The 21,717-nt window shown below is 41.4% G+C and overlaps 1 protein-coding gene and 1 long non-coding RNA gene across 6 annotated transcripts in view; one reads left to right on the top strand and one right to left on the bottom strand.

Annotated features, from left to right (window-relative positions):
- Nucleotides 1-9,603, bottom strand: part of LOC131424739 (uncharacterized) — a 154,039-nt gene extending 144,436 nt beyond the window's left edge. The window contains exon 1 of one of the 2 annotated variants that reach the window (XR_009228213.1): nt 9,442-9,603. This is a non-coding gene — a long non-coding RNA (uncharacterized LOC131424739). Of the gene's footprint in view, nt 1-7,722; nt 7,798-9,441 lie in introns of those variants that run through there. The other variant, XR_009228214.1, reaches the window with a different exon arrangement.
- Vldlr (very low density lipoprotein receptor) overlaps nt 8,028-21,717 on the top strand; it is a 33,107-nt gene continuing 19,417 nt past the window's right edge. Inside the window, exons 1-2 of one of the 4 annotated variants that reach the window (XM_058584032.1) lie at nt 8,028-8,228; nt 21,009-21,128. In XM_058584032.1, the coding sequence (XP_058440015.1) occupies nt 8,147-8,228; nt 21,009-21,128 (202 nt within the window). In that variant the 5' untranslated portion in view covers nt 8,028-8,146. The remainder of the gene's footprint in view (nt 8,229-21,008; nt 21,129-21,717) is intronic. The other 3 variants (XM_046459459.2, XM_058584033.1, XM_046459460.2) reach the window with 3 other exon arrangements.

The following is a 21,717-nucleotide window of genomic DNA, read 5'->3' on the forward strand; positions in this document are numbered from 1 at the left end:
GGGAAACCTCAAGCTATTTGTGCCCAGACCCTACTTCCAAACATCCAAATATCCTTACTAGAGTAGAGCTCCAGTGCTCCTATTTATATAAGCTCCCCAGGGGATTTTAATATGCAGTCAAGATAGAAAACCACTGCCTTACATTGTTCAAGTCCAAAGTCTATACCTCTAATCCCTTTGCCTCTCTTTCACATTGCAACTATTCTTCTTTATCATCATCATCTTCTTCACAGCAACAAATGTTGTTATTAACAATAGTAGCTACAATTATTGAGCGTTTATTATATGGCAGGCACTGTTCTAAGTGTTTTAATTGTATGAATGCATTTAATCCTTAGAAGAAGTGAGTGTACTTGCTAACCCCATTTTTCAGATGAAAAAACTGATACATAGGGGTAGGTTAAATAATTAGACTAAATCTTATAGCTAGGAAGTTCCAGAGCCAGCCTTTGAGCGTAGAAAACCTAGTTTCATCACCTACTTACCCACACTGCCCCTCTGCATTCATTTAATTAGCAAAAGTTTTCAGCAAACTACTGGGTGTCCCCTGGATCTTATTCAGAGAAAATAATTTTTTCAGTCATATTTCTAAATATGCATGACCAATTTCTTAATCAAAAACCTTCAAATGTTTAGTAACTGCTTTGGGATAAAAATCCAAACAATATACCATTACATTCTTCAACTGCACTCACCTACCTCTCTGATACTTCCTCCACCTTAAGTCATGCTACCCTCCAACAATTCTGAATTACCTGTTGTTCCTAGAGCCACCATATAACACTAAAAGCAGGCTCAAAAACTGGGACTCCCCTTCACTCTCCAGATATGCTCATTATCATCATTAGAACTCATCATAAATATATTTCTAAAGCAATTTAGGGATGCTAGGATAAGAACCTTCCTTTGGGAGGTTTTCCTTCCTTTGGCTCCCATTTGGAGCCTTGAATAGTACTTTAAGAAGCAGTACACTATGAATTTAAATCACACATATAATTAAATAAAAACAGTAGATACTTTAATTATGCACTTCTACAAAACTCCTAAAAGTTTTAAAATAGAATTATGCCTGGTGTGGGGGTGTGTGGCCGTCATTCCAGTTACTTGGGAGGCTATGACAGGAAGATTTCAAGTGTAAGGTCATCCTGGGCAACACAGTAAGAACTTGTATCAAAATTAAAAAAAAAAAACAAAAACATTTTTTAAAGGGCTGATGATGTAGCTCAAAGTTAGACTGTTTGCCTAATCCTGGGTTCAATCTTCAAAACCTAAAAAAAAATTAAAGAAAGGAATTACATGGTAAAATTGTACATATTTAAAGAACTTTCTACGTTATTATAACTTGCAGATTAAAATTCTTATGTCCTAACAAGCAATTTATGCTTAACTAGCTTATGAGGGGCCACAAATTCACCATTTGAGTAGGAACCTGTTTTAAGAATGCTTTCTTTCAATGCTCTGGTACTACATTTCAAAATCTCCTGCAAATTGCATTATGACAAATGAGAGCAATCATATTTAGGGTCAGAATTATAGGAATTAATTATGAGAGTGGCACAGCACCTCATTCCTGCATTGAAAAAAAAAAACAAAAAACACCAACATTTGCAAAATAAAGGACACTGCTGAGTTCTCAATGCAGCCCAGAATCTGTCCAATATTGATCTACTTCAATTTAAAAGGTAAACTACTTGTGATTTGCTTTATATCTCCCAGGCCTGTAAATCTGTCCCTTGCCTCATCTGACATCCCATTCTCATCTGTCATTGACTAGACAATGACAGTTCATCCTTTCTTTGACCAGTTGGGACATCATTCTATTAGGTCACCCAACTCTTAAATAATGTCCCCCTATTCTGCCCCAAATAAAAAGTTCACACATTACAGAGTCATCTGATTTGTCATAAATCTAACCCATGATGTCTCGACTGTGGCTCTGTTGACATTGAATTGGCTAACTCTTTGTTGTAAAGAGCCGTCTTGTGTATTGTAGGACATGCAGCAGTATCTGTGACTTCTAGTCACTAAAATGCCAGTTGTACTTCTTGCCCAGGAATGATAAACATCTGAAGACCTTGAACAATGTCAAATGAAAATGACAAATGTTTTTTTTCGGGGGCAAGCGGCGATGGTATAATAGCTTCCAATTGAGAACCACTGCTTTAACCTCACACTCAATACATTCTGGAGTTTCTCTTCACCTACAAATAATTTGTGCCACATCTGGCCACATTCTACTTTCTGAAATTACTCAAAAGCAGTCTACAGCCATACCACCCTGAATGCACCTGATCTTATCCGAAATTATTAAAAAACAGTATGCAAATTGCCTTTGGCTTTGAGACTTTTAAAAAATCATTCTTAATAGATTATAAATTTGACTCAGGTTTAATTTTTATAATAAGTCTACATTAAGCATTTTATTTGGGGTTGAGGCAGGGATAGGAACTTGATTTGGCCAGAATATAAAAGAAACAAGTTGTTCAAGACATCCTTACAAATCCTAAATTCCTCTTCTGAATGCCCTCCAGAGGGCATTGGGCACATCAATTCTTTTTTTTTTTTAATCTTTTATTGATTTTATTTTTTTAAATACACAACAGCAGTGGAATGCATTATAATTCTTATTATACATATAGAGCACAATTTTTCATCTCTTATATAAAGTACATTCACGCCAATTTATTCTTTTATACATGTATTTTGTTTTTTTGCATTACAATTCTTAATACACATAATACCACAATTTTTCATATCTCTGTTTGTATATAAAGTACGTTGCACATCAATACCATTGGGTGGCCACATGTGGAGTTTTGCCCATTGCTTTATGGTAGCACTGCAAGTCACCCTTGAGAGGGCATCTTCATCAGTTTAGTGCAAGTAAGAGCTTAATCTAAATTGACTAAACAACAAAGGTAATCTATTGGCTCAGGTGAGAAGTCCATAGAACATCAGCTTTCAAAACAAGCTGACCTGGGCCCAGGATTACAGTTTGGATGCTGTTTTTGATTCTCTCATATTCCTCTTCTCCAAAAGTCAGTTTCATCTTCAAATTGACTTCCTTCCTGGGGGTACAATGGTAAAATGGCCAGCAGATCTGGCCTTATGCCCACATAATCACATTACTTAGTAAATACCTTTCTAACCAATTAAAAGTCCCTAGAAAAAGTCCTAAGCTTCACCACAAATGAAGCAAATTGGGTGATGTATTTAGAGCTTAAGTATCCAATCATTGTGGACAGAGAAAGCCACAGGTTGACTGGTTGAGGCCCTGACCAATCACAGTGGTGAGGAAGGAAGTTATACATACAGATTTAGAATAGTGGTTCTCAAAGGGTCTTCCCTGGCACCAGCATTCCATGGGAATTTGTTAGAAAAAAATCTATTCTTGGCCCCCTCTCCAGACTTATTCAATCCTAAACTCTGGGAGTGGAATTCAGCAATCCATGTTTAAATAAACCTTGGCCGTCAGATCATCCACCTGCGAAGCCCAGAGAGAAGAATGAATTGTATGCATTTCACTGGGCCATCACACAATTAGAAAATGCTGAAATGGAGACTTGGGAAGTCACTATCAAAATACTTCCCAAGAAATATTAGGGACTGAATTGGAGCAAATTATATTCCACGTTCATATAATTATATCAAAATGAACCCCAATATTCTACAATGGACTAATAAAAAAGAGGTTTATTTTGAAAAAAAACAAACCAACAACAACAACACAAAACTTCCCAAGGGGATAGCTCTTTTTCACTTCTGACTTCCAATGCTGGGGTTGCAGAAATCAGTGCTATAAATTAGCAAATTGGTTTGAAGATGACTTCTGAGGCCTGTATTTATGAGGCTAAGGGCTTTGAAGAAAAGGAAATGACAAGCATCAATCTTAGCATTTTTCTGTGGGCCCTAACCTACTCCTTTCAGAGAATTTGGAGAAATAATGTTTCAAGTATTTGAAAGAAGTAAAGCTATATAGGATTTAAAACTGAAGAAATTATTCTCTAAAATAGTTTCTTAATCATGACTAATCCTAAGAATCAACTATAATAAAGTTACATATACAGATCCCGTGGCCCCACCTTGGACCTACTGATTCAGGGTCAAGGAAGGGCCTGGGAATCTGTACCAAGAACAGTAATTTCTTTTTCTCCTTTCTTTAACCTACTCTCTCACTACTGATGCCTCTAACTAATTTCTCTTCCTCTAGTCTTAGTCTACTCTACCCCACAAAGAAGCCACCCCTCATATCACTGACAAAGTAATCTTTCTTAAAAAACTAACAAAACTGGATGTGAGACCTATGATCAAAATCTGTAACAAGGCCTTGCCATGCTTCATAAGATAAAATCTAAAGTCTCTGTGTATCATACTAGGCTCAACCTAATCCTGTCCTTCCTTTTCTTCTGCCTTACTTCCCATCATTAGTCCAATTGAGTCTACCCATCCTGAGTCTCTTACACTGCCTAGAATACATGCTGCTCTTGTGCTTTAATTCCCTCTGCTCATCAGGTCTCTCCTTCCTTCTTTCCAAGTGTTCAGTGAGGTAAATGCTAGGTTATGCTGATGTTACAAAATATCAGGAGATGAAGAAGCCAGAATTTATCTCTTATTCACTCTATGTCAAGGTTGACAAGTTTTTTTTTTCTATAAAGACAAGTGATAAATAGTTTAGGCTTGATAAGCAATATATAGTTTCTGTTGCTGCTGTTTTTTCTTTTATTTCTTCCATATTTTTTGTAAACCTTTAAAAATATTTTTAAAAATCATTCTTATTCATAGATTATATAAAAATCAATCACTTGCTAGACTTAGTCCATGAGTTCTAGTTTGCTGACCCCTAATGTATGTAGCCATTTCCAGAGACATATAGGCAGCCAGGAGCTACTGAGATGAGTAGTTCTGAGTCACTCAGAGACCTGGGCTAATGAAACAGCACCTTTGGAATGTTTTTTTGTCACCGTACAGACAAAAGGAGTCTCACACAAGGAATAAATGCCTGTCTGGAAGAGGCATCTATAACTTTTGCTCACAAATTAGCCGAAGTTAGTCTTTAAAACAACCCAACCATCAGGGGGCTAGGTATTGCAATCCAATCATGTGTCCAGAAGGAGGAGAATTTAAATTACTTGGTAAAAATCATGAGTATGCTCAGCTCTGCAACAGATCTCTGTAAAGCCTTTTCTGGTACCCTCATACTGAAGCCAGATTAGCTGCTCTTTCTTTGTAATCAATTTTATAGCCCCTTGAGCATCTCTGCCTTATCGTTCAGTAATGGAGCACTGCAGTTGCCTACTTGTTTGTCTCTCCCACCAGATTCTCAGGCCGCTCAGATAACGGCCTCCATATGCCCAAGACCTTGCAAATAACCTACCTTCCTGGGATGTTCAGTGTGTGTTACTTAAACAAACCAATGAATGTGGTGAATTGTGGGAGAGAATGGGATTACCTATGCATTTACCGGAACACTTCTAGAAGCCAGCAGTATCAACTTCTTTAAGCTTGGTTAGTTCATCCACATCAATCTCCACTCATGATTGACTTATTATTTTACTACTGGTTACTTTCTATACCAATTAAATACATTCTTTCTCTTGTCTCATCTACTCTTTGCAAAGAGCTGGTTTTTGAAACCACAGAACACTCTGATATTATGTGGGTTGATTTTTTTTTTCCAGTTTATAGGTCAGAGGCAGGCACAGAGAAACCCAGTGATTTTTTCCAAGATACACATCCAATCAGAGAGTTTATACTTCCCTTTGATTCAACAAAAAGGTAAAGGATTGAACACAGAGCTGTAGCTAAGTTTGCCAACAGTTTATTTATGCTAGAAAGCATAATACATGTTTGTCAAAGATAAGTCTTATTGTCCTATATCAATGTTTAGCTTGTAGTGTACATTTCTCACTGAATAAAATGTTAAAAACAAACTACATCATTCTTTATTAATGCTGTGCCTTTTCATGTTGATTCCATCCATGCCCTCTACTCCCTTTTGTCCTCAGTAAAGTGGAAATGGCCTTTTCCCAACCTCAAGAAAACTGAACACATCATGCACCTAGGGTTTGACCATTCACCTCAGTGCCTGTGAGGTGGACAGCACAAGCATGCATTTGCACTACCAAATGGCACAAATTTAATTTGTTTCACATGCAACATGTGTGTGGCTCCTGCAGTTTGTATTGATCATGTAACTACAGAATGAGCAAAGTAGCATTCACAATGAGCTGGAGTACAAGTCTTCATCTATACATCAAATAAAGCCACTTCATGTTTTTCAGTCACAATCTGGATAAACCCCAGATAAACCAAAATGTATCCTGACTCAGAATTTTCCTCATCTCTCTGTCTCCTGGGGATGGTAAATTCCCAAATAAACATCCCTTCTGCTGACTAGCTTTGACAAATGCCCAGGAGAACCAGGGCAAGGAGAATACAGCTAGGTAGTGTCCTCTACTCCTCGGATCAGCAACAGAATAGAGCCAGGACATGATATTATTGAAATCTGCCAAGTTTGAGTCATTCAAGGTAAAAACAACTTTAAAAAAAGTATAAAAACTCTTCAGTGAAGGTGCAATAACTCCCACTCTTGTTAACTGCTCAATGGGCCACAACAGACAACGCACCTCAATCAGGCGAAATAAACTGAAGTGCACAAAAAGCAAATTATAGGCTCAGGAACTGTTTGACACAAAACAAAGATCAGTCCTTCTAGGAGTGTTGCTTTTGCTTCCGTTTTTCTTTCCTTAAGCCTTGTAATTGAATGTTACAAAGTGTATCAAGAAAAAAAATATCTACTGGGGTCCCCTTCCCCCAAACCAGAAAGGTTAAGCTTTTAATTACAGGCCCTCAAACTATCATTTTGTGCAATTAGCAATTAACTATAATGGTTGATGAGAGAATGCAGAGCTGCGCTAGCAATTTCCCTCCTCCCCATCCCAGACTGGGTTATTTTAGTCTTGTTCTATTACAGAGAACAAGCCACAACCGCGCGCTCTCTCGCTCTCTCTTTCTCTCACTTAAAGACACATTTAATTTTTAGCAAAATGACATCTCAGCGTGCGATTGATAGGCATCCCGAACCCCACATCAGAGCAGCACAAACGTTTGGAACCCCCTCTCTTTGTCACTTTCTAGTTGGAGAAAGGAGGCCCAAGAAGACGCTACCTACCGGCCCCAAACCAGCCTCTGGTAGAGAGGGTGGTAGAGAGATGCTTGGTGCCTCTAGAAGGTGCAACTCGTCCCCCCCACCCCCACCCCCCTCGCTGCAAGCCCCGTTATTGGGGAGGCGGTGGCAATAGCAGCAATAGTTGCATCAGCGCTAACTGCTGCCGCTGCTGCATTTACTGTTGGCGGCTGCCGGAGGGTACAGTAATGACTGTAGGGAGCGCACAGCTGCTGCGGTGGCAGGTTCCCTGGATCAGGAAATTAGGACAGGCACCCGGGATTGGAGGCGAGGGCGGTGCGCGAGCCAACCAGCGGCCGCCCCGGCCCCCCGTGAGCCCCGGGCGGACGCGCCGGGCCCCTGGAGCAGTCCGGATGGCGGCGGCAGCCGCGGCCACTGCTACTCACGCAAGCACGCTCACACTTGCACACACACTCGCACACCCCCGGCGCAGGCACCCGGCTGCTTGGCGCGTGTGAGACCAGCGCGAGGAGGAGGGCTCCTGCCACCGCCCCCCCGCTGACCACTCCCCCTCCTGCCCCCTCCCGGCTCCTCACCCCGCGCTCCAGCCGCTGCCAGTGTGGGTGCTCCGCGGCTGGCTCCTCTCTGGTGTCTTCTCCTTTGCTCTCGGCTCCCCACCCCCTCTCCCTCCCCCCTTCTCCTGTACCCTCCCCTCCCCTCCCCTTCCCTCCCCTCTTCTGCAGCGCCTGCATTATTTTCCGCCCGCAGCCTCGGCTTGCACCGCTGCTGCAGCCCGGGGAGGTGGGTGGGTGGGCGGGCTGGCTGGTGGGGAGGAGATTGTGCAAGTTGTAGGGGAGGGGGTGCCCTCTTCTCCCCCACTCCCTTTCCCCCCCTCTAACTCCTTCCCCTCCTCTTCCCTTTCCCCCTCCCCGCCCCCACCTCCTTCCTCCTTTCCGAAGGGCTGGTAACTTGTTGTGCGGAGCGAACGGCGGCGGCGGCGGCACCATCCAGGCGGGCACCATGGGCACGTCCGCGCGCTGGGCGCTCTGGCTGTTGCTCGCGCTGTGCTGGGCGCCCGCGGACAGCGGCGCCACTGGAGCCGGTGAGTGGGGACGCACCCCTCCGCAGACGGCCTGGAGCAAACCAGGGTGCCGGGAATATGTGTGGGGGCCCTAGGCGTCGGTCTTCTCTAGCCCACCCCCCTCCTAGGAGGCGCCGCTCCGCTCTCCTCTTTTCCCTCCCCACCCTGGTGGCGCTTCTGAGCTGTCAGCGCCTCGGCTACAGGGAACCGAGCTTGGGGGACAGCGGGGTTTTGGGTGTCCTAAACCCTCGCTTGAACTAGTCTTCATTCCCTTATGCCCCCTCCCCCAGAGCTACTGCTTTGCCTCGTTTTTCACACCCTTGACAGGGGCTGGGGACTATGAGCTTCTGAGCCACTGAACAATGGTTCTGCCTCCTCTGCCAGGCGGGGTGTTAGGAAGAAGGCAGAGAGCCGGGCCTGGCCCAGAGGTGCGCGACAGCCCAGGGCGCGCCCCTCGGACTTAAGTAGGGTGAGAGCCTACAACGGATGGAGGTGGGCATCTCCAAGGATGCGGGGCGCCAGGTGCTGGCCGGGGCAGGGAGTCCCCCAGCAGCCGTGAGCTGACGCACGTTCGGTGGGCGGCAGCCCGGGAGGCTCCGCGGAGCCGCCAGAAGTGCGCAGCCTGCGCACCCCAACTGCGACTCCCCAGGCCCCAAGCCTTCTCTGTGGCTTGCGGTTTAGAGTGTGGCTTTCAAAAGGGCTCTCCTTGAGGTGCTTCTCCACACCTCTTTCCACTCCGGGGCGGCGTATGGAAACCTCTTGGTATATGTACATGCTCCTGATGCAGCTGAACGGGGGAGAGGGGTTGGACACAGACTTAATCAGGTTAGTTTGCCGATCCTGTTTCTCACTGGGCTTCCTCCAGAGGAACCGAGTCCTAATCTAATGACTGTAATTAGCCTTCATTCTAAACAATAGATCAAAAGAGTAGCGTGAGAGCTGGTGTATGGTTGTGGCTTGTTGTGAAAGGCGGGGGTGACTACCCTTGAGTCCCGGGGGTCAGCTGCCTTGGGCCTGGAAGCCCTGTCCAGTGTCCAGCCACTCTCCCACTTGGGCCATACAACTTCCCTGAGCAGGCGACAGCAAGCCTATCTTAAGAAGGTTTGGTCAGTGTCTTGGCGGGTCCCTGAAGTGATCTTAAGACGTGACACAAAGGGGCTTGCTTGCCAGCCAGTTCTAGGGAAAGGGGACAGAAAGCTGTCTCAGCCCTTAATACCCATTCCAGAGTCCTTACCTCCTATCGCCTGGTGGCTTAGGAGGCCCGCCCGCCTGCCTGCAGTCACGTGTCTCTTGAAGTGAGAGTGAACTTTCAAATGTGTGGTCAAGCAGCCTCTCCGGCAATACTTGTGGTTTGTAAAAATTCCGAATGCCCCCTGCCCTTTGGTTCGACTGTCCGGAGCGTGTGAAACTGGGACGGGCTTTTCAGTTCTTTGCGATTGGTTGGCTGCCCGATCGCGTTTAGGTGGGTCACGTGGCTCCACGGACTCTTAATTTAGCTGCCTGAGAAATGTTATCTTTAAGAGAAAGTAAGAAAGCACAGGTTACTAGCGGGCTGTAACCTCAAAGGCTTTCCTCTGTCTGAACTCTGAAAAAGGCTAGAGTGTCCTGAAGGTGGAATGTGACCTGTAAGGAAGGAACCTAAGAGCCCAGAAAAGCCCTTTCAGACATTAACAATCATTGATGGATGAGTAATACTAACTTATTAAACGATCTCTCAGAATAGTGCCAGGACTTGCATTATATTTTTTGCAAACATTTCAAAACACTAAATTACACCAGAAACTGCCTACAATTATCCAAGCAAGTGAGGGAAAATATTGATTTTTTTTTTCTTTTTCTTGCTGCGCATCCCTTTATATTCTGGGATTTTAAGAAATACTAACTTTTCTTTAGAGGTTAACGTTCCCCTGTAGAATGCGAGGAATACACCTAAACGGTGGAAATGAATTCGTCAAAGCCATATGTTGGTCTTGAATTAGATAGGTGAGGATCCCTTTATTACATGTGAAATAAGGGACATGCCGTGTACAGTGGAAAAGATACCCGTGCAAACCTAAATTTGTCAAAAGGAAAGAAGTAGTTCCTTTCTGAACTGGAGCAAATTTGGCTGAGGCAGATATTGATCCCAAGCCAACCCAGACTGGCTCCTGTCTTAAGTTCAAAGTCCCAGGACATGTGAACTGACTTTCTGCCCTTGGTATTCTATTCTTACTATTTCTCTCCAACTCTCCTGCCCCCCAGCACACACTTACTTTGCTGGTCCAGAATACTGTAGGACAAGGCAGGTATGCACAAGACTCAGGGCAAAGAGCTTAAGTGAAGACAGCAAGAGAAGTTAGTATACTTGGTTACAAATTACCTGGGGGTTCTAGGACATTTTCCTCCCACCTAGATATGGATTAAGATCTGGGGTACCATACATTCTTCAAGGCTAGAGTCTAGAAGAATTAAGATTTGTGAGAGCTATTCAGATACGGTTAGCAACAAGCAGAAGAATAGGAAGAAATTTCTTTTATTGTGGGGAGTGGGTTGATATAAAATTGGCAGTATTAATAGACCTAAAGGTAAAAAAAAAAAAAAAAAAAAAACAGGCACTGAGAAAAGAAACCTGACCTGTCTAGATAGAACTAAGAGAAGGTACAATAATGATGGTAATCTTTGCCTAAGTCCAAGAATGGGGCATGTTAACAGGGACTTTAAAAACAAGTCACTAGAAATTATATTGTTAAAAATATAAAACAATAAATCTCACCATTATGTGTAATTATGCACCATTTTTTTAAAAAAGGAAGAAAAATCAGGTAACCAGCTAAGCCCTTGTAGGCAATGAGAATTTCTTGAAACAGTTTTGTCCCCTCAATTATCCTCTTGCTCCCTTCACTTGGCACTTACCTGTAGTGCTTGTCCTATGTTATTTGACTTTTGCTTTTAGTGCTCACGTCTTCAGATACCTAAAGCATGCATATCAAGGCCAAGTTCAGTAGAGCTGTCAAATGTTAAGACTTCAGTACAACAAAGTGCATATTTAAACACTCAGCATAGCTAGCAAAGGTGGCAGCCTCCATCATCAAAAGAAATACAGCCCTGATTGAAGTGTTTGTTCCTTTTATAAAAATTGAATAACCATGTGCTTGACTTGAATTTTTGTTATAGTCCTGAAAGAGGTGAAAAGTCCTTGTGAGCCCCTTCTTTTCCAGGAGGAGTATCAAACTGATATGACAAAACTAGAGTAGAGCAGGAACCGGCCATATGGCTTCAGGTTTTGATCCAAAAACCCTTAAACTTGGCACACAACATAGAAATATAGATAATTCATAGTAAATAGCTGGGCCATTTTCTATTTCTCACAGACTGTGTATCATGTTCTTCTCAATACAGGGACTAGTGATCTAGAGGAGGCTGTTACCTATATCAGGTTACAATTAGCTTCAATTTGCATTGGGACCTTCCTTTGGAAAGCCACATTTGCATGCTAGCCTATTAGATATTAAATGCATTACAGGGCCATGAGGTCTATAATGATCCTCAGAATATGCATACTTGCCTCATGAGAGCATCTCATGGTTAGACCAAATCAACTGCCCTTCGTGTGGTTAGTTGATAGATTCAAAATTGCTTGATTTATTCCCTTCTAATTTGATCTCAAGAGAATACCCAGGCCACAAACTACTTTCTAGATATACACTCCAAAAAATGCTTTCTTTGAGATTATGGGTGAGATGTACTTGTTGAACAGAAATAAGTGGTCAGGGACAAACCCCTGTCCCAAGCTAAAGATGGGCAAATCTAAGGAATGGTAATATTTCTGAGGACTTAGTGTCAAGTCTAAGAGAATTTGGCTTTGTAAGTGAAAACTATCTCAATTTCACTCTATGTATTTATCAATCTAAATTAGCATCTCTTTGCTATCCTCTGCTGTTGGCTCAAAATAAAAACATTGAACACTGTTTCTACCAATGAGTTAGACACACTAACAGCTCTGTGGATGCTAAATAAGATGGCAGGTGATACATTAAACTTAGCCCAGTTTCCCTTTCATATGATGTCTCCTAGGAAAACTTGGGCCTGCTAGTTATTTTGAGGTTTTCAATTAACAATTAAGCAAGAGAGTGCCTGTTAGGTGCTGTCAGAGTAGGTACAGAGATTCTGCTAGAAATTTCTTCATGTTTGTTCAGACATCCTTTGCCTGCTTTGAACGTTAACCTCTAAAGCTGTATGGCTATGGAAATGAGTATGCCTAGCCCTGTATTGAAGAGAGAACTTTAGGGAAAGAAACTACAGAATGGGGCCATCCGCTAGGAATGGCTGATCTGCCACCCTCTGGGGGTATATGGGTTAGCCCTGAAGTCCAGGAGTCTTAATAGGTCTAGACATAATGTTGGGAATTGGGTGTGAGTATGTGAGGGGAAGTGAAACTTGCCAAGCAAGGGAAATCGTAAAGCCTTGGTGATCAACGATGTTTGCATGTTACTTCATGTGTTACAACTTAATATAGTTCCCAATATGGTGAGTGAATAGGATTCCTATTTTATAGACTGCCTCTAATCCTTAGTATTCTTAAGAAAGTTTTCCAAAGACCTGAGTTACTAAAGGATCTCTAAGTCTAATAAATAGGTTATAAACTGAAGCCAGTCTCCATTGTACATCTGCTTGAAACCAGTAGATGTACACCCACGGAGCACCCACCCATATGTTGTATGGCACCAGACGTAGGCAACACAGTGACCACGGAGTTCATGGCATTTCTTCTAGTGGGGAAGTCAAACTGGGAATTCAGTGATCCAAAGACATACTAGGATAGGAGCTCTGAATTAAAGAGAGTAGATCTGGTATTTAAGATTTAAACATGAAAGCAATAAATGGCAGCTGAAGATTGCCAGAGTTCCCATATACTATTGGAATTATAGCTCATGAAGTTTCACTAAATTCTCCAAGAACTTAGACTTTAACATGATGCCAGGAATTATCCCATCTCTGCAGATGATCTTGCAAAGCTGATACAACTCAAGCAACAATGGATTGCTGCCAGCATGACCGGAGAGCATTACAATGGCAGAAATAAAATCTGAGTCCAGGAACATCAAACTCTTAAACTTACCAGTTAGGGGCTGCTGATTCCCAAGTACTGGGATCTATTCACATGAAAATGCGGCTGACACACTCATTCTGACATACAAGTGTATGAAAGTGTATTGTTTTTTAATGATAATGTGCCACAAGCAGGAGATGAAGGTACTCTCATAGGCATAGGAAACAGGGGCCTTTCTAACCTGAACTTTCAAATATTCTAGCTTGTAAAGCAGGTAATCACACTTAGTTTCAGGTTCAGAAAAACTGGGGAGAATATTCTAACAGAATTCACACCTGCTTTATTACTGAATTAACAAATCAATGCATGCATCCAGGACTAGTAACTAGGGTCTAGAGAATCTTTGGATGTCAGACACTAGGGTCTGAGTTATAAAGATGATCTACAGGCCCCACCTTAGGGAATCTGCATCTAAAGGTAGAAACAGGTAGATAAGCACATCTCAGTGGATGGTGTTTGTGAAGGCATAGGGAACTATGGGAAATAGCCAGACCACATCTGGTTCTGTCCCAAAAGGCATACGAGGGCCTCATTGAAGAGGTACCATCTGAGCCCACTTCTGGTGGATGAGTGAATAGGAGTGACATGGGCAGGAGGAATCAAAGCAAATGTAGAGGTGAGCTGAAGCATGAGGAAATGACTGAGGCCTCTTAAAGTGTTAGCTCAGCTGCTATAACCTGAGCAGGTGATGACCAAAAGGGAAAAGTTTGGGGACACTAGTAAGGAACTTAAACTAAATCCTAAGGACAGTGGGAATCCAGGAAATGATCCCATCCTTGGCTCTTCTGGCCATTCTGGGTTGCTTGAATCACTGTCTCAATTTGGACAGAGAATGTGACAGCCTGGAAGCAAAAGAACAGGAGACCTAAATTTAGATCAAGTGAGTGATGAGGGCTTAGATATGGCCAGGGCTAGATGGCCAAATGTCAGAAGAAAAGAATCTGGGTTCATTTCTCAACTACTGATTTAGTGTAAACAATGGGACTGATTAAAGCTAGGACACATGAAGAAAGGGAGAGAGATTTTAGAAGAATCTCTTTACTATATATGCCTATTAAGGAATCCAAATAAGTTTTACCTGCAATAATGCACTCAAGAGGTTGTTATCATCACTTCTGTTATAAAAGAGTAGCATTTATCTCCTATGTCCTTTCAGTGATGAACATAAAGGCTTATGAGGGTTAATAGTATGGATAGTAATAGAACCTTGAAAAGGCCTCTTCTGTTATGTATAGAATTCATAACTTCTTAACCTTATTGCCATAGTCTTAAAGTATACTGCAAGACAAACACAATTGACATTAACTCTTCAGAAATGCAAGTGAGGGCCCCTCCTGGACCCACTGCATCACATTCTGAGGGGTGGACTCAGCATGATGCGATAGCAAGTCTTGCAGAGAATTCTGATGTATACTAGGGCTGGGGAACAACTGTTTTAGTTTATTACCCACAGAGCCTTATAACTTCCTGGGTGTATCATGTTGAGAACTTTTGCTCTGCCTTGACTAGTGTGCTTAGACAAGCAAACCAAGAACTGTAGCCCTGTTAGAAAAAGACTTGCTAAGGGAATTCTGGCAGCATTTTTTAAAAACTATAATGGGAAAGGGAAATAGAGGTCTAGCTCAATAATAAAACTGTACTAAGAGAGAATCATTCTGATAAGTGAATCCACTTAATTCTGGATTAATTTAAGCCAGCTCTACTATCTAAATTCCAAGTCAAAATATTCTAGAAGGTACAAAGTCCCGAATTGTGTGCTTATTCTAGAAGATACATAATCCTGAGTTTACTCATGTGCATGATATCAGAAGGCAGAGTGCCTGGCTTCACATCCTAGCCCTGCCCAGGATGATCATGGGCAATTTCTATATTTCCATTCTCCAAACAGGTTTCCTGAATTTTAAATGGGAAGTAATAATGCTGACCATGAACAATTGAGGATTAAATGAGTTAGGAGACATGAAGTCTTAGAGCCATGTTTGACCAACAACAAAAGCATTCAATTATTTATCTTTGATTCTTATTATCTTCATCAGATGTAAATGGAAAAACTGTTTGACAATCTAACTGTAAAATTCACTTATTTCAGTGATTAAGAAAAATTATCCAAAGTAGTTAGCAGTTTGTAATTAACTCCTAAACTGGTTCTTAATGTTTCCAAGGCTGACTTTAGGATCAGAACCTCTTAGCACCTTGTTGCAATATTTTCCCTCTGATCAACCTCCTATCCTGTAGAAAAACTTCTTTGCTGACTCAGAAATCTGTTTATCCTAAAAGGAGTTTTAGTCTATGAATAGAAAATTTGGCTTTAAGTAGCAAGCATTAAAGGAGAAGTGAACTAGACTAAAAATAAATGCCCTTAGTGGCCCCAGAAGTGCCAAAACAAATGGACTGAAGAAATTCCAGCAGATGATAACACCTTTATGCTTGAGCAATGAGGAAGGACATGAAAGAAGTGAATTCTGGGCTGGATAGCCCCACAGTGTGGCCACATGAGCCCCTCTGTGCAGATTCAAGTGCATGCTAAGCCTGAAACTCAAAGACGTCTCTATATTCTAGGCATTCATGTTGGAGCACTTCTGCCAAGATGCCCACTGAGAGTCCTATAGGAAAGTTGTATCCTATCTTAGAAGCTTGGTTTTTACTGTAAGGTCTGTGCAGTTTTTAACTGAAGCTTAATTGTAGGAACAATTAGACAACAGCAGGCTGACTTCTATGTGTATTAAAAATCCTCAATCTTTTGGAGCCAAGCGAGTTGCCATCACGTCTGGGCAGCTTTAAACTGTTTAGGTAGCAAGTCTCATGGGACACTGTTGCCTTGAAGGAAGTTTGTGTAGTCTGATTCCATAGATATGAGTGACAGTGAAAGCAAGTGATTCTTGGGGAATTCACTCACTGCTAATTTAAATAGACACATCAGTGAGTAGGTACAAATGACTCAAAGGCCTCTCACCCAATGGGACACAATATTCATTCTACTAAGTATTAGAACTAGAAGGAAACCTAGACAGTGCAATTTCTTAAAGTTTTTCAAATTATCTCACACAAAACTCTAGTATTGAAAAGAAAATCTTCCTGGGTGAAACAACTGGGGATTCCTCCTCCAAGACCTTCCTCCTCACTTCAATACCCCTGAAGCCCTAAGGCAATTCCTGTGAAACACTATGACTATAAGGAACCGCTGAGAATTTTATTTTACTCCAACTTTTCATATTTCTGAGCAGAAAGATCCTGGACTGTAGAATACCTAGTACTTTGACTTCCAAGGTAATTCTTTCAGGTATCATTAGGCTTTAGCTTAACCTGAGAATTAAAAAGAACCTTGAGTGTTGATGATTTCAAGTTCAGCCTGTTTCCTTTATGAAAATATAATACTGAACTTGAGATTTAACTGTCATGGATGGAAACAGACTACAAGTCTACAATCCTGTAATCCCCAGAGTTTTGGAAACCAAAAGCTTCTTAACTCATTTGGTGCTTTAAATTCTACCTCTTTGTGCAGTAGCAGTCCCAGTTGAACACTGAAGATGGAAAGGTAGACTCTTTGGGGAACTTGGAGGGAAGACCCACAGTATTCTCATCAAGTGGCTGATATCTTAGTATTCAATATAGCCTTTGAGCTCTTCCTGCTCTTCATGAAGCAGGGAATTAAATGGAACTGGAGGGAACTTTCTGCCTATGAGAGTCTCTCAAAAAAAATTGCTTAGAAAGGTAGGAAACAGAGATGTCCATGAAGCTTAAGGTCTTTATTTGCCCTCTTTTTAAAAAAAAAAAAAAAAAAAAAAAATTATTTTTTAGTTGTAGTTGGGCACAGTACCTTTATTTTATTTATTTATTTTTATGTGGTTCTAGGATTGAACCAGGGCCTCACACATGCTAGGTGAAGGCTCTATCATTGAGCCCCAGCCTCAGCCCTAGCCCCTTTATTTGCCCTCTTTAAAGCATCCTTTATAAAGCCAGCTACCCTGCCTGCTCCCACTCTCATCTCTCCCCTCTTTTAGACAAGCAGGGATGTATTGGTAGTACATTGAACTCCTAATTCCAGTTGTCCCTCCTTCCAAATGGAATGTCATGTTTGTGTGATGGTGAAATGCAGCTTTATGACAGGCAGACAGCAGTTGGATGCAGTGGACATGTGGGATAAGAAAGGCAGAAATTAAACTCCTTATTGTCTTAGGACATTGGAATGAACACTAAGAAAATCCTATGTCTGTTAAGAGCTTGCTTAATATACATTCCTGAGGCAGAATTGCTGGGATTCTAATATAACTTATTATACTTGGTAGTTTTGTATTACAACTAAATTCACCTCTTCAAGGTAATAGAATATTGTATGTTGGCATTTAATCTGAGGTCAGCTTGAGCACCTGCAAGATCTGTAGCTTAAAAACTAATTTTTAAGAAGGTTATCTTCCAAGTACCTCACTTGGGACCTGGAAGTGGTACATCATTTGACAGTGGAAAATCATATTTTGACATCTACTGTTAAGCTTTATCCAAGTCTGATTATATGTTTATCATTCTGACTATGTCAATGTCAGTGCTTTTGTCTCATTTTGACTTGACCTTTGGTAAACTAAAACACTTAAAAAATTCAAAGCCTTTCAATCTTCACTGTATTCTAACAGCAGTTCTCTATGTTCTCTGCCTACAAATAGTTATTTTACTACTTTTTCAAATAAAGTACTCAAAGTAGACTCTTACTACTCCCACAGTCTTCACAGGTCCTAAGGACACTGAACTATTGCGAGTGGCCCCTGGAACATGAATCCACACATTAATAATATTCTAAGCATGCATGGTTAATGGGGACAAGAGGAGGAGGCAGCCAGGTACCTCACACTGGCTTAGTGGTAGAAAACAAACAGGTGGTACTTCTAAATAACTATCTCTATCTCCTCTTATTTCCCATTATAACTCCCTAGAATCTTATATTCAATTAAAATATTTATAGAATTAATAAATATTGTGAAATGCTGATAGGAAATGCCATTAAAACATATTGCTTTGCAGCCAGATCCTAGCTTGACTGGACTCTTGGGAGTAGAATAGTTGATAGAGTTTTAAAAGCAATGTATTTAGTACCTGAAGGTAACCACAACCATATGGTAATCTTCACTGGAACCAAATTTTAATCTCCTTGAGAATTAGCCAGAAAGCATAGAATTCTGCCTAGCAGCAGGGGGTGGTTGATACTAGGGAGACCAACTAGAGTATTGTGCACATAACACAAGAGTTCCAGTCTGTGCTTGTCTCTATAGTATCTGTTCTTATGCCAGCACATCCCAGCTGCAGATGCTAAGAGTGGCAGGAAATCGGAAGGCTTTCTGCTTGAGTCTCCCCCGCCCCCCAACCCCATTCTCCCAGTAATCTACACGCACTACATAAGTCCTCTGGCTTTCCCAAATATTTGTGCATGTTGGCATTAAGAATCAGGTCTGTGCCTTTTATTTCAAAGCAATCGTGTCCTCCAGAAGGACAAGCTGTCAATGATAGGAGACCCCTGTCTTCTGTGCCAGGCAAAAAACTTGAGTGTCCTCCTTCAAGTCTTAGTTCATACTACAGTGAGTTAAATAGCCAAATATTAAGCCAAGGAGAACGGGCTCAGAGATACCGAATGCTCGTCTGTGGCTTAACTTTCCTTTCCTTTCCTTTTCAATCATCACTAAATTAGAAACCATTTCCGTTTGCCTCTTAACTATACTTCCTTGTTTCTTTTGTCTTAGAGCTGATTCATAAATGTGTTTTTCCAATTAGGCCTCAATTTCTAAGATGAGGAACCATATCTTAAACCTCTTTTTCTACCCTCTTCTTGCTGATCCCTTTCTAAACCTGCTTTACTTTGTGATAGGAACATCATTTATGAATAATATTATAGATGTGGACAAGAAATGTCATTAAAGGATTAGGATTTGGCTGCGGAATTGTAGCCACACAAATGGTTTAAACAAATGAGAGCATGAGTCCAGAGGGGGATGGGGTGCCCTTTGTGGACTATTGGCAAACTAGATTCCTTTTATCTTCATCTGGTTCCTTTGACCCCAAATCACTATTCCAGCCACTGTGTCCAATTTTTAGGAATCAAGCTGGAATAAAGGGAAGGAAAATGATTCCCTAATTTTTTAAGGATACAGCCATATATCACTTAATAATGGAGGTACAATCTGAGAACTGTGATGTTAGGCCATTTCATCACTGTGCTGACATCAGAGTAGTTACTTACACAAACCTAGATGTGGTGGCCTACTATACACCTCAACAATACAGTGTAGCCTGCTGTTCTTGGGCTATAAATATGTACAGGAGGGAACTGTACTGAATACTGTAGGCAACTGTAACATGATAGTAAGTGTTTGTATATCTAAAAACAAAAGGTATAGTAAAATAAATATGGTATAAAAGATAAAAACTTGTGCACCTGTGTAGGGCATTTATTATGAATGGATCTTACAAGACTAGAAGTTGCTCTAGATGAGTCAGTGAGTGAGTGGTGAGGGAAGAGAAGGCCCAGGACATTACTGTGCTGACTTTGTAAACACCATGCACTTAGGCTACATTAATTTCCAAAAAAATAAGAAAAGATTTTTCTTTCTTCAATAATAAATTATTTATAATTTGTTGCAACTGTTTGTTGTTATTTGGGTTTTGATGCTGGGGATGAAACCCAGGGGCTGCACACTATATAGCAGGTGCCCCATCACCATGCTGTATCTCTAAGCTTTACTGAAATTTTTTGGCTTTATAAACCTTTAAACTCTTTTTAGACTTTTTGACTATTTTGTAATAATACTTAGAACACAAACACACTGTACAAAAATATTCTCTTTATATTCTTATTCTATAAAATTTTTTCTATGTACAAAAACTTTTGTAAATTTTACTTTTTAAACTTTTTTTTTAAACACTAAGATACAAATACACACATCAGCCTAAGTCTACACAGGGTCAGGAGCATTAGTATCCCTGTCTTCTACCTCTACACTTTGTCCCACAGGAAAATCTTCAGGGGCAATAACATGCATGAAGCTGTCACCTCCTCTGAGCCTTCTTCTGGAATCCCTTCTGAAGGACCTGCCTGGGGCTCTTCTGGAGGCGATGTCACTCTTTTCAGAAATATGTCCATGGTGGTGTGCTTGGTTTGTGTCCTTTTTGCACTATAGATTTGCCTATAAGCAGATAATGCGCCAGAGCATTGTGCTTTATTAATGAAAACCTCTAGGTATTGGGGTCCCTATTTTCAAACTTTTTAAGAAGCTTGTTTAAGTCTGCAAGAGGTTCTGCTAAGCCCTTCACTGTGAATTTTCTTAGGGGTTCTTTTTCTTCTAATTTTTGTCCCTTATTTTTCAACTATGTATTCTCTGGCAATAGGAATTCTTTAACTTCAGTTTAGTTTTTTTGAGACCACTGTCCTAATCTGCATTCCATTTTGACCAAAACATCATGCAGCACTTGATTCCATTTCTTCCATTTCTATTGGCATTCCATGAGCCAGAACTTAATATCCCTGCAAGAAAGGTTAGGAATCTAGCGATTGGTATTAGCCTGTGCCCAACTGAGAATTCAGTTATTGTCAGTCACTGTCTTAAAGGCCCATCCCGTGCTGGCCCCTGAGTCTGAAGCTGTCCCTCTAGGGTCCCCATTCCTAGATTTTAGGTAACTTGTATTTCTAACTTTCTACTCTGGCTTTGCTAAATGTTTCTTCCTTATTCTAGGCAGAAAAGCCAAATGTGAGCCCTCCCAATTCCAGTGCACCAATGGCCGCTGTATAACCCTGCTGTGGAAATGTGATGGAGATGAAGACTGTGTCGACGGCAGTGATGAAAAGAACTGTGGTAAGTGAAGAGCTCAGTCGCCTCATTTGTCACCTCACTTGGACTCGTGCATGTTACTGAAATGCGATGATGGTATCTTAGTTTCTACAAGTGTGTTGAGATTCTGCAAATAAAATCCACACAAAAGAATTGCTTTGAATCCAAGTCCGAAGAATCTATACTTCCTGGTCCACAGGAACATAATTGAGTGTTTGACACGGGGTTATCAACTTGAGTATGGAATGTTGAAGATAAAGTGGAGTCCCTTTCAGATGACAGGACCTGGTTTATCTTAGATCTGGCATATGGGGCATAGGAAGCTGAGGAAAGGGAAGGGAGGACCAGAAATAGAGGCAAACAGAGGTTGCTTAGAAGTAACTTTTTAAAAATTCTCAAACGGCTCTGATCCCAGAAAAGAAAGCAAGTCACGGACACTACAAAAATCCACCAAAGTTTTAGCATGGTAATTAACCCTGGGCATAGAAACTACAAGCCAGCAAAGACGAAAGATCAGATAAGGATTCATTTCTAATCCTGTTCCCACAATAGTTGCTGATTCTAAAGCATTAAGCAGGGCGGAAGACATTCTCTCCCCAAGAGAATGGGGATA

The sequence above is a fragment of the Marmota monax genome, unplaced genomic scaffold (genome assembly GCF_021218885.2).
Source record: "Marmota monax isolate L192 unplaced genomic scaffold, Marmota_monax_Labrador192_F-V1.1 WCK01_AAM20220418_F8-fsc00059, whole genome shotgun sequence".
Lineage (NCBI taxonomy): Eukaryota > Metazoa > Chordata > Mammalia > Rodentia > Sciuridae > Marmota > Marmota monax.